Consider the following 18479-nt stretch of genomic DNA (forward strand, 5'->3'; position numbering starts at 1 on the left):
TTTTGAAAGACCGGTGCGAATTTTTGCAGCGTATAAAACGAGATATATCAAGCACTTGCCAATTATTATGTCGAGTATTAGAACGTGTAATGATAAATGAGACACATATTCAATTAATGTTTGATTTATTTTAGTATCTTCGCGTTAATATGTGTTCGATGAATTCGACTTTTGCCTGAGGCGATATTAATATACCGCGTATTACTCAAACCGGTGATTCCGGACCGACGATGCGATTAGCCGATGAGCTATCGATCAGCACGTCGATCGTTGAACTCGATCCGATGCCACCCGTGCAGACATAACGCTCACGTTTTTCTTTGATCGCGACAGCGCGCGCTAGAAGACAACAAGTCCCATCGGTCGGTGTGGCACCGGGAGCACTGAAACGTCGGGACGAACCAACAGGGAGAGGCACTCACTCCGGAGTGAACTCCCTACCTTGACACCTCTTCGTCATATCGGCAGTCGTCGGTTTTACCTCATACTTTACCTGTCAACTCGCCCGAGCTCCTCTTTCGTTTCGCGAGAGGACCGGTTGCATTGTGTTGGAACGAAGCAATCGGTGACGAGTCATTGGTTACCTGACAGTATTTGATCTATCTGACCTATTGAAGACCAACTGATTGATCAGTAATCCCAGAAAAGAAGAATCGAGTGATGCGAAGAATCCATGTAAGAAGGAAACCTTCTAGATGTGCAAATAAAAACACATAAAAACAGAGAGAGAAAGTATTAGAGAACATAATTCTGATATGTTCAGAATTTTTACGTGCAATCAAGTGATATTAATTGTTCGGCAGTAGTAGAAAATTAATCAACATTTTTTTGGGTTTAAAATTGTTAAATTTCTTTAAATTTTGCTCACTTGTACGAATCTAAATTCAATTTCTCCCAATTTTTTTAATTTAATTCTTGTTATAATAAATTTTTTACTTATTATTGCAAAGCTCAGAATTGCGTAATGAAGCGAGTATTGTACGGGGATAGATGTGAATCATCATCGCTGATGGTAACGCACGTTCCTCGGACTAATGCAATTTTATTGTATTGAAATAACATGCTAATAAACGTAACACGATTAGATATTTCTGAATCATGATAGAAGTTGTCTAGATTCATAATTCTTTGAGATTCCACCTAGAGAATTGTCCAGAACAACGTTGCATATTTTTCCATTTTAATTTAAGAAAGAGAACATTCTTTGGATTTAAATATCTACGAAGGTTTCTGGCATTATAACATGAAGAAGAAAATAGCGTATTGTGCGAAGCAATTCTTACTATGAAATCTTCAGTTTAAAGTTCTTGGAGTAAAGAATGATTTTGTTACGTATTTTCTCTTCTAAAATTTATGTGGTTGTAAATCTGTTGATTTTTATTTTTTAATAATTTTGCCAAAGAGATTTCTCGACATTTTTACCGAGGACAAGTTTAATCTGTTATTTAGAAGAATAAATATAAGAGATACTTTCTACAAATTTAACTCAATGTTTGTGCTCTTAATTTTTACACTGCGCCGAGCAAGCACATTTTATAAAAGATAAATTGGCGCTTTCTTGCAAAGCAGACGCACAGCAGATAAAGACCTTTATTCTCTTTAAAAGATACTTGTCTTGTTAAAAGATACTAGTCTGCTTCCTCATAGCGCGTACAGCGTGTGCCACATACTGGATAAGCGATCTGCAGAGTGGCTCTCGGCGTGCATCGCGATAAAAAATCGCAGCTTCTTCCTCTTTCTTTGTTTCGAGAGCCGGCAATTTTCAGGCACGCAAAATTTTTCCTCGAAAAAATGCTGTTTAGAAAGTTTGGTTGCGTAGTCAGACCGAGATGCATTTAAAAGTTACTTCTGCATTATCGAAAGGCAGCAAAAATAAAACGCTGCAGTTACCGTTATCACGGCGCGAATCGTGCGATGTTCATGATTCAGCTTCAATATCCGGTGATCGTCCGATCCTACCGGACATGGTGCACAATGGGATACGTCAGCTCGCATTACCATTTTCAGTCAGTATCGCGTTTAAATGAAAGTGTGATCATCCGGTTTTTTCTCGCGGCAAAATCGGTCGAAACCGGACGACAGTACTTCAACTTTACGCTAGCATCACGAATATTTTTAATCGACTCTTTGACATCGCACTTAATATGAAATATAATAATTTGTCCCTTAATTTTATTTTTACTGATGAATACTATCTTTGTTGTTGTTTCGAAATAAACTTCGGACAGTCGTACTCGACAGATGTGAGCTGCGTATCTATGCAAAGTATCTCTGTCGCAAATAACGTTATCGCGCTGGCGAGCGGAAGTTCGAGTTTCAGAATCATGACCTCGTGTATACTCATTTATATATCGTCATCGCTTCTCTATGAATACTTTATATTCGTCTTTATATTCGTCTAGCGACGAAATAGAAACCGTTTTTCAATGGACGTTTCATTTTTATTGCGACCGCGAAACTTGCAATTATAATTGCGTGACGGTCGATACCGCATATGTCATGTCACACATCTTCACCTGTGTATCGTTAAACTTTTACAATTAATTCTAATTAATAGAAAGGAAAGCGTGAGAGATGTATCTCCGTATTTATTGTGAAGGAAATGCTGGCGTTAGCGTATCGCTGATGATTAATTGATGATACGTCATTATGTACATTCGGTGTTTATGCACTGGCGCGGCTTCTTGTAAGTACATTGGACTGTTATGTAACAGTATCAACAGTTTCCGAGTTTATAAGTGCACGAAAGGTCGGCGGCAGGATCGAGTTTTTCAATACCAACGATTATTTCGGACGATTGATAAAGTGGGCTGCAGACTGCGAGACTGCCTGCTTTAGATGTAACTTTTTGCACTTTCTCTATTTTAAGTGAAACAAGTATGCGGTCAGATTTTCTTTCGCGGGAAAAACGAAACTAAAACGTAAATCTGAGATTTACTTTTAATGCACTTTTAATGCGCAATTTTTATTTGACGATTTATCCATTATAGAAGATATTTCCTTAAGTCACTTTCCTATATTGTCGCATCTAATTGTGACGATTCTCTGTGTATAGAATTTGCGGATATTTTGTGCGTGGTTTACAAATTGATCACGCGATACGTAAGTTTATGTGCAAATTGAATATCATTTATGTAGATATGATATTGCCATTTTTTTTCCGCGCATACGTTACTAATCTGTTTTAATCTGATTACGGGGCATGGTTCAAGAACTCGGACGAAAGAGTTGTAATAAAAAGTTACTCTTCATTTTGTAAACAATCCTTGTAGAAAATAACACTTGATATGATTAAAGTTCGCACGCACTTAACAAGATAACGTCGCTTGTTATAATGTTAGTTTAAAGTAGTCAGGCATTTCTCAATGAGATATTACAGAACTACTTTGCAAATAATTTAATTATTTAAATTAATTAATAAGAAAATAGCAACTGATTCTGCAACGATAAAAATAGAATTCCTCAATTTTCTACTGAACTCCAATTATTCCTACTATCTTTGTAAATATTTTCTTTATCTATCGATATATTTGGATTGTTGATTGTGATATTTTGTCTATCAACCTGGCTAATGACTGCTCGAGTCACGAAATATTTTTTTAATAACAAGGCGCGGATTAATGCTGTCATTAACACAGCATGGAGTGTCACTCCGGCCAGTCACTAGACAATTAATGTACTGTCAGCGACGCGTGCATCGATATCGACACGTGCATAATTCATACCCCCGCGCGACGCGACGGACTCGGCACTACTGCGAATGCCGCGGAGATTCGCGGGTCGCTCCATTCAAGCAGTCAATCGGTCCGCAACAAGGGTACTCGCGCATGCAATCAACATTTGGACGCAGCGATGAAATGGAGGCTCACCGTGTCAACCGATTGATGACCGACGCACCGATGATCGACGAGCGTGGAATACCCAGCGTCATGTGGAGCTGCTTGAGTAAAGAGATGCTGCTCGACTTTTACTTCAACGTCGACCGGATATTCTATCGGTGAGTGTGCAACGTGTGTACCACGGGAAGAAAAACCTCCCCCCGGAAGCCCGGGCGGACACGCACGTAACGTAACACATACCGAAAGGAAAAGGTCCCCTTGCAACGTCATCGCTCGATTCCCGCCATCGGAGAATGTATTGTTTATTATTCACACCATATTGCTTTTCGCTCACCGCGTTAATTGCGGAGTTCCGAACTCGGAAAGTCTGTCAGTTTCGGTTTAATATCTTTTCTCAGCTTTAAAATTCTATTTCCTCTGAAAATTCAATTTCATTGTCAATGTCTATTCGACTTACTTCAGTCTGAATCTATATTTATTTATTTATTTATTCTGTTTTGAGTTCAGAAAATGTAATATAAACAGCTGAAAAGAGCGAGTTTGAAACAAATATAGTTGAATTTATTGGTGCGTAGTAATGCTATCGTAAGTCTACTCGGTTGTATGTTTATGTATTTTCTGTTGGAATGATGACTACTTTCAAACGGATGCGCATTTATTTTATTTTAACATTTAGAACATGATTCTCATAATAAAATCTAGAAAATATGACTGAAGTGAAAGCGAGTAGTTATTTTTTAATCACATTCTTAATAATAATAATAATAATAATAATAATAATTCTTAATAAATAGATAATTTTCTACGATTTTTTAAATAAATTTTACAGCAAAAAATTTCTGACACCTTAAGATTCATTGCAAAGGCGTTGAACGTCGAAAGTCCGAAACTTAAAAGCAAAAATCGACTTTAAGTCATTAGAGGAATGATGAATTACAGATCAGATAGGTCACTCAGATAAGCCCGGAGCATCTTGCTTGTCCTCGGAATTCTAAAGCAGTCGAATCTTTAATTCTCATATGACATATATTTTATTTTTATTACGCATTGTTTAAATATCACGCGCTGCATCACCTATTATATTCTTCTCGGGAAAAGAAAATTAATTAAATTTTATAATATAAACACTAATTTGGATATGAATAGCCATTATCTTTTTTTGCTTACATTGCGTTAATGAAAAGTACGTTTTATTTCGTCTATTGTTAATTTTCGCAATATTAAGGCGCCGCGAGGCAGATGAAACTTATGATTAAAGGGACCTTTGAGGAGATTTAAAGGGACTTTGAGTAAGCTGCAGATTGCGCTTCTGTTTCTTCCACAATGATCGATTTAATTCTTTGTGCAGTTTGTGCTGCAACATTATTATTTGCAAGATCATGCTTCATTATGTGATGTAAATATCGATAAAAAAATTGTGTTTGTTAAATGCAAATGTAATAAAATGATTAAATGAAATGAATACTGCGAATCTATTACAATTTCATAGTTTCTTACTAATTGCAGTACAGTCCATTATGTATGCAAATATTATAAGTTATTTTATTACATAAAATGTAAGGACAAGAAACGCAAGCCAATTGTAATTTTATGTTACTGAGTAAAAAAAATAATCATATACTATAGATATTGTAAATATTTCGAATACTTTAATAATTGTAGATATTTTGCTATTATCGGAGCAAATGATATTGCATGCTTGATTATTTGGTGCTTTGGTAAACACATGCAGTGATGCACCTGCTGTTATCGATCTCTAAAGGGGACTTGCACGTTTAATAATACTGTCATTATTGTATATCATTACAGTTACTGTCTTACTTTACTTCGTTGAATAATACAGTTATCACTTGAAAGTAATTACTTTCAGTGATTACTTTTAAGTAATGACAGTATTATTGACCGTGTAAAGTCCCTACAAGATAGCCAGGCAATTCAGAATTTTTATCATTATCAATTTGGAAGAATTCAAGGAAAATAAAGAAGATCAGTTCTGAATCCATCAAAATATCCGCTTTGAAAATATGTTCTGCAATATTTCTTATGGTAAAATTATATATTAATAATTATAATTATATTATATGTTTTAATTGCAACGATATATAATTCTTTTTATTCATTTTTATATATGATTCTATTTTCAAATCAGGATCAAAGAAAATATTCTAATTTTATATCGCATCTAATGTATCATAATAACGCGCGATTATCAGGTTCGAGCCTTTCTTTCACATTCTCATAAATCTGTTTCTGGAGTCACACACTGAAATAATCAGATACAAATAAGAGAAATAGATGACATAGTCACATATATTAATTGGGTTAATATGTAATTATGTTAAGAATATTGTGCAGATTCAGCAAATATTTAAGCAGTTTTTTTTACTGGATGGTAACTTTGATCTGATGCTAATAATTTTTTGAGTTCTCAGAAAATAATTATCAAGCAGTAAAGTTGTATAAAATTATATATATATATTTTTAAAATGTTTAACAATTAAAAAAAATTGAAATCAAATAACATTAAAATTTTGCAATGTATATCAAAAAAATTATTTCGTTGAAACTTAGATTTTACTATTCTTTAAATTTATTTTTATATTCTAGATTTATTTTGTGTTTTGATAATTTTAAATGACTTCATTGCTTAGTGCAGATGTACTGCAGCAGCATTGTTTTTAACAGATATCCTCAATATGAATATAAACTGCACTTTTTAATGATCTATCATTAAGAATTTATCATTTGTTTTTGATATTTTACTTTTACTTTGACATTAATACATTATCTCTTTTTAATCTTTATAGCATGTTCCGAAACTATGAAAATCGTTAATTTTTGATGTACATAATTTCTTGAGATTTTGTGCGTTCTTAGAATTGTCTTTGCGTGTCTGAGAATATCAGAGATTAGCTTTATAAGGCAGCGCAAAACAATCTTACAAGCTTTATTGATGCGTGTGGAGATGCGTGTCTACTTTGTATTTACTTTTTACTTTGTCCTTAATTAGCAATTAATTGGTAGTTCAAGTGGCCTAAATAATATCAGATTTCATTAAACAAAAATTTTATTTTATTTTAGTCGATAAACATGAATCGTGCAATCCGAAGTTATCTTATAAAAAATGCATTTAATTTGTATTTAGAAATAAATTTTGAAATATTTTGCACCTGTAAACAAAACACAAGGCGTTAATTTAAAAAATTCCATAACGATAATAGTAATATAATTATGACATAAAAAATAAAATCAGCTGAGCTGTGAAAATTAATAAAACACCAATCAATATGCATGTATTTGCATTTTAATTATATGGTGCGAAGAATACGAAATAATGATAAAAACTGAAAAAATAAAAAAATAATGATAAAAACAAAATTATAGGTTTACGCAATATCAAGTGCTAAGTATCATTTGTTTACTCTTTTATAATCATACCTTACATATCTTTATTCTGATATTCTCGTTAAAAAACTGTGAAAATAAATCGATATAGCTATCTGAAGCTATCTGAAAATTTATGCGAAAAAAATTAATGGAAATATAATATCTATTTCAATGTTGCATAATTTATAAGTAAACTAGAACAATAAAGGCGCGCGATGCGCGCGCGCACTTATTGTAATAATTTAATAATTAAGAAATCTAAATATTTAGATAAATTTTTTTTATTTTAAATAACCGTCAAAATAACCTTCGCTATCAAGCTATCAAACTATGGCTGCGTTCCCATTTTGTCTCACTCAGTGCAGTATCCAGTTGCCGCCATTTTGCTGGATACTGCACTGGAGAAGCGTTCCCAAATTACTGAACCAAATATTTGGCAATTATGACGAAATGATTTAGCTCCCATTACCAAATATTTGGTAATTAGGACGAAATGATTTAGCTCCCATTACCAAATATTTGGTAATTAGGACGAAATGATTTAGCTCCCATTACCAAATATTTGGTAATGAATAACGAAATGATTTAGCTCCCATTACCAAATATTTGGTAATTAGGACGAAATGATTTAGCTCCCATTACCAAATATTTGGTAATTAAGACGAAATGATTTAGCTCCCATTACCAAATATTTGGTAATTAGGACGAAATAATAAAATTATATATAATTATATAAAATAATATATAATATATATTATATATTATTTTATGCGTCGCGATAAAACTGCAACAATACACTTCGATTCTTTCGAGATTTCGATATATTCGACTATCGACTTCTCATGTCTTTTTTAAGAGTGGATATTGAATTCTTAAACATATAGAATTTTTATATAAATATATAATATTTTCCAAATATTGAAGAAAGAATAGATTATAAATTCAGAAACAAATGAACAGAAACGCGCGTTATTGTAAATAGTTTTAGTAGACATGAAAAGTGAAAGACATTATTTAAAACGAATTGCTAAGATGTACAATATCTACAAGATATACAAGACATACAAGATATACAAGATCTTCAATTCTGGCGACATCTTCATCTTCTCTTTTGTTATTCAATTTGAAGATCATTGTCCTCGACGTTAGTTAACTTATCGATTATTGTCTCACGATTACAGATTTATATGATTTAATGCATAAAGTGTTTGGCTGGCATCAAATTGAATTTTAATAATAGTTTTCTTGACGAGCTCGAAATCAATGATTCACTGAGTTTATTTGTACTTCTATCAATTTTGTGTTACATTTATTATTTCTTATTTTTAAAATTGCGTTTTATTTCATTTTTTCTATTTTTTTATTTTTTATATTTGTGTATTCTGCAGAATCGGATATAGTATAGCCACCAAACCATGGGTTTGGCTGATGATATCCGTGTGCCTAAATTTTGTCTGTGGTTTCGGATTATTGTTCTGGAGGGAGGAGACCGACGATGTCGAACTTTTCTTGCCAGACGGTTCTACAATTCGCAAGGATGCCGCCTGGGTGAAGGAGCACTTTCGAGACGATCTCAGATACGAAAGTATCCTCATCACTGCCCCTAATGTGCTGGATCCTAAAGTGCTGCGATCGGTACATAAGCGATCATGAATTATACGAGTATCAACGAAGGTTCTTTTTCACATTAATCACACGATTTTCCTCGTGATAGTCAAGTTAATTATTCATCACATTTGTTTAAAATTTTTTCGGCCAATCATAATTCTTAATTCTTTAACTTTAAAGATCAATCACTGTCGAGCATTATTCTTTATGCATTTTTTCCATTTAAATAAAATTAACTATATACATTATATTAAATGAATGATTTAATTAATTCTATTGCTCACTGTTGATTTTTATAATATTTGTGAAATTAATCATTTCGATCTGGTGAAGAAGCACGTTGTAAATCGTTCTTTTGGATAATGATTACATCATAATGATCGATAATTAATTACAGATAAGAGACATCGAAAACGATGTGAAGAGTATAGTGGTAAATAATAATTCCTGGAAAGATGTGTGTGCTAGGTAAATATTTTTTCTTTATACGTGAAAATATCTAATCATTATTTTATATAAATTTATTGAAATGTTTGCGACATATTACAGACATTTCACATGGTTTCAAGAAAATGACGATTGGGAAACGATGAATAAAACCGAGTTTCCTGAGGAGTATCTACCAATTATAGATAATATGATGACGAAGGAACCTTGTGTCCAAAAGTCGCTTCTAAAATTATGGCAGAAAAACGGTGGAAAGGATATTGATAGCTTGACGAAATTAGAGATACTGAAAGACGTTACAGCAATTATGCAAAATACGTGAGTATCTGAAATTTTGTATATCGAAGTCAACGTAATCAAGTCGCTCAAAATATAATAAAATTTAATATAATTTATAGCATAATATATTTTTTAGTTTCTATAAAAAACAAGATTATGATGAAAAAGTAAGCTTTTCATTTCTGAATAAGACAGTTAAAAAAATTTTTTTAAAGAATTTAATTTAATTTAATTGTGCAGTATGCAATTACATGATTAACATCGCGTTTAATTGTGTTTTATTTATTTTGTTATTATTACTTTTTTGCAACTCCTTTTCTCTCAATGAACCATCATGCGTAATTAAGATATAAAGTTTACATTAAACGTTAAATTAATAGATATATCTTTTTATTACTCTTTTTACATGTCAATTTGCTCTACGCAGGAAAACCAAAGATATATTTTCTGACATCACATCGTTGCTGGCGGGCGTCGAGTACGATGAAAATGGATTGGTGAGAAGTGCGAACGCGACTATTTTGTTCTGGATGCTGAAGAAGTCCAATCCGCACTCGCCGGAATGGGAAGTGGAATTCATCAATAGGGTACTACGTTCGAATCGCACCTTTTCACCGGGTATGGAGATCTACGCGGTAACGTTACGCAGTTACGACGATGTGTTGCACGAGATAGTCAACAGCAACATGATCATGTTGTTCTGCGGCATGTCGCTGATCTCGATCTACGTGATCGTGATGATCGGTCGTTGTAACGTAATGCAACAGCGGGTATATCTGTCCCTGATGGGGATCTGCGTGGTCGGCCAGGCCCTTCTGTCGTCCTACGGGCTATGCTTCTACATGGGATTTATGTACGGGCCGGTGCATCCGATCCTACCGTTCCTGCTACTCGGCATCGGTGTCGACGACATGTTCGTCATCATGCAGAGCCTCGAGACCATGTCTGAGGCGGACAAGGCTCTAGACATTCCTGCCCGCATCGCGAAGTCCATTCAAGTGTCAGGTGCGACTGAGTTTTGGCAAGTTTAAAGGGAACGGAAATAATTCGCGCTACGCATATATTCCGTAATCAGTTTAAAAATGACGAACGTTCACTAAAAGGCTAATAAAGCTTATCATTCATATTAAGACTGGACTGGATGTGGCATATCTTGGCACGTATAATCATATTAACATTTTAATTAGTGCCTCGCTTACGTTTACAGGTATGTCTATCACTGCGACATCATTCACTAACATCGTGGTCTTCGCCATCGGCATGACGACAGTGATGCCGTTCCTGAAGTCTTTTTGTATGTTTGCCACGATGGGTATATTGTTCCTCTATATCTACGAGATCATGTTCTTCGTCAGTTGTCTGGTGTTCGACGAGAGGCGACTGGCAGCGAAGAGGGACGGTTGCTGCTGCCGGCCGCGTCCTAATTGGCGACCGAACCAGTGCAGCAAGCAGAACTTCCAGCGATTCGCCTTTGAAAAGTATATCGGACCTTTCATTTTGAGGACGTATATGAAAAGTATCATTCTGCTGATTACCGCCGCCCTGCTGTGCATTAACACTTGGGCGATATTTCATCTACAACAGAACTTTGATGTGTTCGTATACTTGAATCAAGATTCTTACCCAGTACAGTTTAACAACAAATTGGTGGAATATTTTCCAAGATACGGCAAAAGCGTGAATATATATCTGACGGGCGTGGATTATTATGAGGATCGCGAAGCGCTGTTTCAACTAGTGGACAATGTCAAACGGGACCCGTACGTCAGTAATTACACTCTCGACCCATGGTTCGTGGCGTATGAGAAGTGGTTGAACATCACTGGCAAAGGTAATCTGATCTTGTTATAAAGAGACTTAGCATGAATATTTAGTAAATAAATACTGTTTATTATAATAATATGATACAATCTTCTATCAGCGCAATACATCGAGGATAAAGAGGAGTATTACAATACTCTCACGGAATATCTACTTTTCACGGGGAAAGGCCAAGCGTACATTCAGGATATGAAGTTCAGTAAATTACCGTTTAACGACTACTATATCACAGTACGTAGAATAGGATGATACGTCCTATACATTCCGCAGATGCAAAATATTTTTTCACGAGTCGAATAATTTCAGACTTCGCAGATTCCAGTGCAACACATTTCTATAGGCACATCGTCCGACCAGATAAAGGCTTTGCAGGCAATCAGAGATGCCGCGAAGTCGGTGAACTTCACTCACGGACACGTTGCAATTTACTCGGTAGATTATTTAAGATGGGTGACAAATAAGGTAAAGAAAATTCTTTTTGTTGAAATCTTTTTAAAATATATTGCTGATTAATTATTTTTGCAGATAATTAGCGAGGAATTAACTAGGAACTTGTGTCTGGAAATACTGATGGTAGGAATGGTGGCATCGGTACTACTTAGGAATTTAATTGCGTCGTTCTGGGTGATGTGCTGCGTATTGTTCACACTCGTCGACCTTCTGGGCTCAATGTACTTTTTAGGATTGACTGTAGAACTTACATCAAGCATTATAATCATGTTGTGCGCTGGATTGTCGGTCGATTACGCCGCGCACATCGGATTGGAATTTATACGCTCGAGCGGCAGTAAACAAGGTTATTTTTATTCTAGAAGATTTTAAGAATTTAAATTGACATTAGTTAACTAAAAAAAAAATTATTAAAAAATCAATTAATTTATGATTGATACAATTATATAAACTTGTTGCAGAGCAAATGTATCCTTAAATAATGACTTAAAGAGTAGATTATTATTTCTCAAAATTTTATAATACAATTCGATTATGTATTAAAATTTTGTCTATCTTGTTATACTTGCAGAACGAGCTCTGACATCACTTAGTGTTATTGGACCAGCAGTATTGAATGGTGGTTTGAGCACGTTTCTTGCCTTTGTCTTTCTAGGTTTTAGCCAGGCTTTCATTTTTATGACATTCTTTAGGGTATGGAATCAATATAGTTAAGAATACAATTATCGTCAAACAATAAAACAAAAGTATGTTGTCTTATGAGTATGCATATATACATAAGTACATGTTTTATATTGTTTTAGCTATTTACATCCGTAGTACTGTTTGGTTTGTTTCACGGATTGCTGTTTCTACCAGTGATATTAAGCTTAGCGGGACCTGGCGAGAGAAAATCAGAAAACAAGCAAAAAAATCAGAATATGGAATATCAGAACGACTATTATAGTGTTCATCTTTCTCAAAATGGAAAAGGTAATGTCTTTACAGTTGCAATTATTAAACAGAGTAGACTGAAACAAATTCACTCTTTATTTTTCTTTCAGATATAGAAGACACGCTCGCTAAATGACATTTTAGGAACATTTTGAAGGTCTGTTTAGATGAAAATATTTTTGTAGACAATTCTAGAACTCAAATTTGTATGATTGTGAAACAAATGCACTCCTCTTGTATTGTGCTTGTGAAGTATGCAACTTTCTCTCTTATCCCATGTCTTTCCATTTTTTTATAACAAAATATTGCTAATTAAAGATATTTTTTGTATAAATAAAAAGCTATTTATTTCGTTTATTTGTTACCAGAGTCCAACCATCTGTATCCTTATTCTTATCTAAGTTCATATCTACTGTGTCATCATCTGCATCCATATTTGATTCCTCATCTTCATCCATATCTTGTTCTTCAATATTAGTATTACTGCTTTTACTTTCTGCTGGTACAGAAACACTAGGATCATTAATGTGTCGATCTGTGTAAATCCAAGATTGTACTGGTGGTAACATATTAAACTCTTGTTCTGCTTTGACCATTTCGCGGTTTTCAAAATATCGAAAAAATTTCTCTAATTCATCAGCTACTTCAAAGTGGCTCTCATCCTCCAGCTCAGTCGAAAATTTCTCATTCAAATACTCATCTAAGTATTCAGCAAGATCAAAAATCTTAGGTTCATTCGCTAAAAGAAAAAAAAATATGATTTATCATAATAATATTACTATGTAATTAGAAATAGTAAAAGCAACGAACAGGAATACATCATGTCTGTTACATCATTACAGAGATGTCTTGCACTTTCTACTGAACCCATATCATGTTCCACTGCCAACTGAAAATAAGTCAAGTTTTAGTGCACTTTATATTTGATGCAAAAAGAAGGAGAGAGAAAAACAGGAGATACAATTAAAAATAACGAAATCTTATGTTAATCTTTTCAAGAGATTTAACCTATACAGTCATGTTTACATTTTTTATTCCTCTCATATTCTTAGAATATTTTATTTTAAATAAGCTTGTATTAGACTATTTTAATACTGGAATATTGAAAAAATATAATGACTTGTTTAAAATAAAATATTCTAAGAGTATAAAAGAAATACTGGATGTGGTTAAGACAATGAAATGTCTAGTCCGCTATGTGTTAACATTTTACGTTAACGTAATAAAACGATTTTCAATCTTGTTAGCGTTAATGTTGTATATCAGAGATATTATATGAGCTCACCCTTAATGCTGTCCAATTACTAAAAACACGCTGCGTGACCGAGAAGAAAAAATGTTTGGTATGTTCCATATTTGAGGTTAACTCGAGTATAAAAAATAATTCTTATTCAAAGTTAACGCGTAATAATACCGATTACAATTTGTGATGCACGTTAATAGTTATGTACATTCAAGCTTACTGATAACAATCGTAATTCACAGAGTAAAAGTTATAGTTGACCAAATCGACACGTGCCGATAATACGTCTGTTCACATCTGTACTCTGATTGACTCCGGACCACTAGTCGCCAGAGTCAGAGTTGCCAATTGCCAGCCAGTAACGCCAGATTTGAGACGCAAGCAGCATGCAGCATGAAAAAGAGAATACCACACACATGCGCAAGCCACATGCATTTAAACTCCTCTTTAAAAAAGACATCTTTAAGACATCCTAAAAACATCCTAAAAGATACGTCGTTTTTAAATTTCATTAATGATTAGCATTCTGAATTTTGCAATAAAAAACTTTCTAAATATGTTAAATGAAACGTTTTAATCATTTAAGTGTTTACGAGCATCCTAACACTGTCAAAAGTAATGAAAATAAGCATGTAGGATTACGGTTATCCATTGGAACGGTCATTTTTGAACGCTCCATTTTAGCTAGGATTTTTAGCAATTTGTAATAGGAGCACATGATGATATAAGAGTTCGCTCGAGTAGACGGAGGTGTGTCTTAGCGGTCCCAGAACTCGGCAGAGGGGAGACATGCAAGGCAACAGCCAATCCAAAGAGGGCTCCCCACTACCTAAGCTCTCCTCTGCCGAGTTCTGGGACCGCTAAGACACACCTCCGTCTACTCGAGCGAACTCTTATATCATCATATGCTCCTATTACCAATTGCTAAAAATCCTAGCTAAAATGTAGCGTTTCGAGCCGTTCCAATGGATAACCGTAACTTTTTTACATGCTTATTTTCGCTACTTTTGACAGTGTTAAGATGCTCGTAAAACACTTAAATGATTAAAACGCTTCTTTTAACATTTTTAGAAAGTTTTTTATTGCAAATTTCAGAATGCCAATCGTTAAAGAAATTAAAAATTGATATCTTTTTTAGGACGTTTTTAGGATGTCTTTTTAAGACGTCTTTAAGACATCCTGGAGATGCTTTTTTAAGAGGAATTCACATCTACGTGGCTTGCGCAGGTGTGCGGTGTTCCCTCCCTCATGTTGCTTGCCTCTTAAGGCCGGTATTCATAGTCCGTTCTTATATTTAAGGTTGTCTTAAGCACGGACTTATATTCGCTCTCTTCGTCACACATAGATTGTGTCTGACAAAGAGAGCGAATATAAGTTCGTGCTTAAGACGATCTTGAATATAAGAACGGACTATGAATACCGCCCTTAGACTTGGCGTTTATATATTAAACGAGAATCTATTAATTTTATCTTATTTCATGCATATGATTTTCTATGAGATACAAAAAATAGCGCGGAGCTCACATGTATGGCTTGCGCATGTATGCAGTTAGGCTGGCGTCACATAGAACCCGTAATCCGTAATCCGCACCGGAAGTCCGCAAAAGTTACTAGGGATTGCGTCCGTAACGTTACGTATGTTTTTTCTCCTTGTGTCCCATGGAGCCGTAAATACACACGTAACGGTATTACTATTTTTTATTTAACAAATTATAATTGTTTATTTGTATTTTATTCATAAGAAAACTACAGAATATATTATAATTTTAACAAAAATTTTAATTAAATCGTCAAATTTAGTTAAATAAATAAAATTAAAAAAAGCATTACTAGTAATAACTAGTAACTTTTAGTAACTTTTACGGAAATTTCATGGAATTACGGCTCCATGGGACACAAGGAGATAAAACACACGTAACGTTACGGACGCAATCCCTAGTAACTTTTGCGGACTTTCGGTGCGGATTACGGATTACGGGTTCTATGTGACGCCGGCCTTACCCTTCCATTCCTGCTGCTGCTGTTGCGTCTCAAATCTGGTCACACTAGCCAGAGCGACCAGCTGCTAGCTGTCAGCTATATTTCTGTTTGTGAGGAAGTGGCAACTTTCTTGATAACATTTCCGTCACGCATGCGTCGAAAACCCGGTCTAACATAACTTCCGGCACTTTGCCGACTGATAGAAAGGTTAAATTAAAGAGTATCGAAAGTTACGATATTTGTTTTTATATCAACAAGTTGTGTAAATATTTGAAGTATATTAGATGAAACAAAATGTCAAAGATAAATAAAGCACAAAGTTAAATATGATATTAAATTCAGAATATATAGAAGTATGCTCAATCTAATGACTACTTGCAACTGCTTTTCACATTTCTAAAGTATGTTTTTATGTGAAATCTATACGAACCATGTCAGATGCTTTTGAGGAAATACAAGCGATCAAAATAAAGAGAAACAGCTATCGTGAAAAACTACAGAAAAGGAAGCGTGAGAGGCATGAATTGTACACGCTCACTTCTACGCCGGTTCCATCCGCCTTGACGGAATCAGCGTGTCCTGGTACCAAATATATTGTTTGTTATTGAAATTCTTAAGCGAGAAGAGAGAGTTTATTCGCACAATTTTGACATAAAAACCTTTTACAGATTCCAATACATCTTCACGTTCTGATCACAGCGAATATGAAAGAGATGTACTTTGCATCCTGCATGAATCTTTACCTAATTTACCGATAACATCTGCCGATTTAATAGATCAACTACGTAAAAATCTCAACGCCGATGTGTCCTCTTCCGATATTCACAAGATTCTGGAGAAATTAGCTGCGCAAGATATAGTTAAGTTAGTGTACTTTTATATCATAGTATTGCACCACACAATATAATTCTGTTCTGTCACTGTGTAATATATTTAACACAAGATATATAAATCGCATGCATTTTTAGGATCAAAGAAGTCACAGAGAATGGAGTGTTTGGGTATACAGTATTATCCGTAACAGAATCCCAATCATCCTGCCAGTCTCAATCTGACGATACAGAGAATGCTGAAAGTGTAGAAACATCTGCATCTGAATTGAACGATCATGTGCCTCCAGACAAGCAAGCAAAAGTGGACAAGAAGAACACCGAAGACATCATGTCCTTGATCTCGATGCCGACTATCAGAGAGAAGGAGAGCAAGAAGGTCGGCGAACAGATCTTGGACTTACTGTCGAAGCAGACGTCCAAGGAGAAATCACTGGCGGAACGGTTTCGCTCACAGGGAGGCGCCCAGGTCATGGAGTTCTGTCCACATGGTACTAGAGTGGATTGTGTAAAGCTGAATGGCGGTCCGGGATTCGCGGAGAAGTGCAAAAAGCTACACTTTAAGAAGATCATACAGAGCCACACGGATGAGTCCTTGGGTGACTGTAGCTTCCTCAATACATGCTTCCACATGGATACCTGCAAGTAAGGATATGACAAATATTGTTAATTTATCAGCTTACGATCAAGTTCTGATTAATTTAATTATCCTTTTTTTTTATTTTGCACAGGTACGTCCATTACGAAGTGGATGGTCCCACGGCTCAACCGAAGGAGGCCAATGATTCTGACAGTCCGAGCAACATCGCGCCTAACAAGACGCTGAATCTAGATAGTAAAAACGGCAGTGGTTCCAGCGGCAATGTAGGCGAATTGACTTTGTATCCACCGCAATGGATTCAGTGCGATCTGCGTTATCTCGACATGACGGTTCTCGGCAAGTTTGCTGTAATCATGGCCGATCCACCGTGGGATATTCATATGGAGTTACCTTACGGCACCATGTCGGACGATGAAATGAGGCAGCTAGGGATTCCAGCGCTTCAAGATGAAGGATTACTGTTTTTATGGGTAACCGGCAGAGCCATGGAATTGGGAAGGGAGTGCCTGCAGCTGTGGGGCTATGAAAGAGTCGATGAAATCATTTGGGTGAAGACGAATCAGTTGCAAAGGATAATACGGACTGGTAGGACGGGCCATTGGTTGAATCATGGCAAAGAGCATTGTCTGGTTGGCATGAAGGGTAATCCTCGTATCAATCGTGGACTGGATAGTGACGTGATCGTCGCCGAGGTACGCGCGACTAGCCACAAACCCGACGAAATCTATGGTATCATCGAGCGCATGAGTCCTGGCACCAGGAAGATTGAGCTGTTCGGTCGACCGCATAATGTGCAGCCCAATTGGATCACACTGGGCAACCAAGTGGATGGAGTTCATTTGATTGATCCTCAACTCATTAAAGCTTTTAAGAAACGTTATCCCGATGGAAACTCAATGAAACCTACTAAGTCATAAGATTGTTTTCGCATATCCTAAAAATAATAATTCTTTAAAATATTATTTTATATTTAATAATACAATAATCCTTTAAAGGATTGAGAGAGCAACGGTATCGATTTGAAAAGCCGAATTTTGAAGCTGAAAAAAAAAAGATTTATG

At 35.2% G+C, this 18479-nt stretch overlaps 3 protein-coding genes across 4 annotated transcripts; 2 read left to right on the forward strand and 1 right to left on the reverse strand.

Annotated features, from left to right (window-relative positions):
* The first annotated feature begins 1497 nt into the window (after positions 1-1497).
* LOC105675154 (patched domain-containing protein 3-like) lies at positions 1498-13121 on the forward strand. 2 transcript variants are annotated; one of them, XM_012372071.2, is made up of 12 exons: positions 1507-3997; positions 8615-8861; positions 9232-9302; positions 9384-9599; positions 9988-10565; positions 10768-11391; positions 11482-11612; positions 11688-11843; positions 11907-12177; positions 12403-12524; positions 12635-12803; positions 12875-13121. In XM_012372071.2, the coding sequence occupies exons 1-12, from the start codon at positions 3621-3623 to the stop codon at positions 12898-12900; spliced, it is 2988 nt and encodes a 995-aa protein (XP_012227494.2). In that variant the 5' UTR covers positions 1507-3620; the 3' UTR covers positions 12901-13121. The 2 variants fall into 2 exon arrangements, with proteins under 2 accessions (XP_067211815.1, XP_012227494.2); XM_067355714.1 differs by having other exon boundaries at positions 1498-3997; positions 12635-13121.
* Positions 12838-14344, reverse strand: LOC105675157 (pre-rRNA-processing protein TSR2 homolog). The gene is made up of 3 exons (XM_012372075.2): positions 14050-14344; positions 13575-13653; positions 12838-13503 (listed from the first exon to the last, which is right to left on the reverse strand). Exons 1-3 carry the CDS (start codon positions 14116-14118, stop codon positions 13106-13108), a joined length of 546 nt encoding a protein of 181 aa, XP_012227498.1. The 5' UTR covers positions 14119-14344; the 3' UTR covers positions 12838-13105.
* Positions 14345-16092: 1748 nt separating this feature from the next.
* On the forward strand, positions 16093-18378 carry Mettl3 (methyltransferase like 3). The gene is made up of 4 exons (XM_012371888.2): positions 16093-16569; positions 16656-16851; positions 16956-17462; positions 17549-18378. The coding sequence occupies exons 1-4, from the start codon at positions 16419-16421 to the stop codon at positions 18333-18335; spliced, it is 1641 nt and encodes a 546-aa protein (XP_012227311.1). The 5' UTR covers positions 16093-16418; the 3' UTR covers positions 18336-18378.
* Positions 18379-18479: the final 101 nt, after the last annotated feature.

This window comes from Linepithema humile, chromosome 5 (genome assembly GCF_040581485.1).
Source record: "Linepithema humile isolate Giens D197 chromosome 5, Lhum_UNIL_v1.0, whole genome shotgun sequence".
Taxonomy (NCBI): Eukaryota; Metazoa; Arthropoda; class Insecta; order Hymenoptera; family Formicidae; genus Linepithema; species Linepithema humile.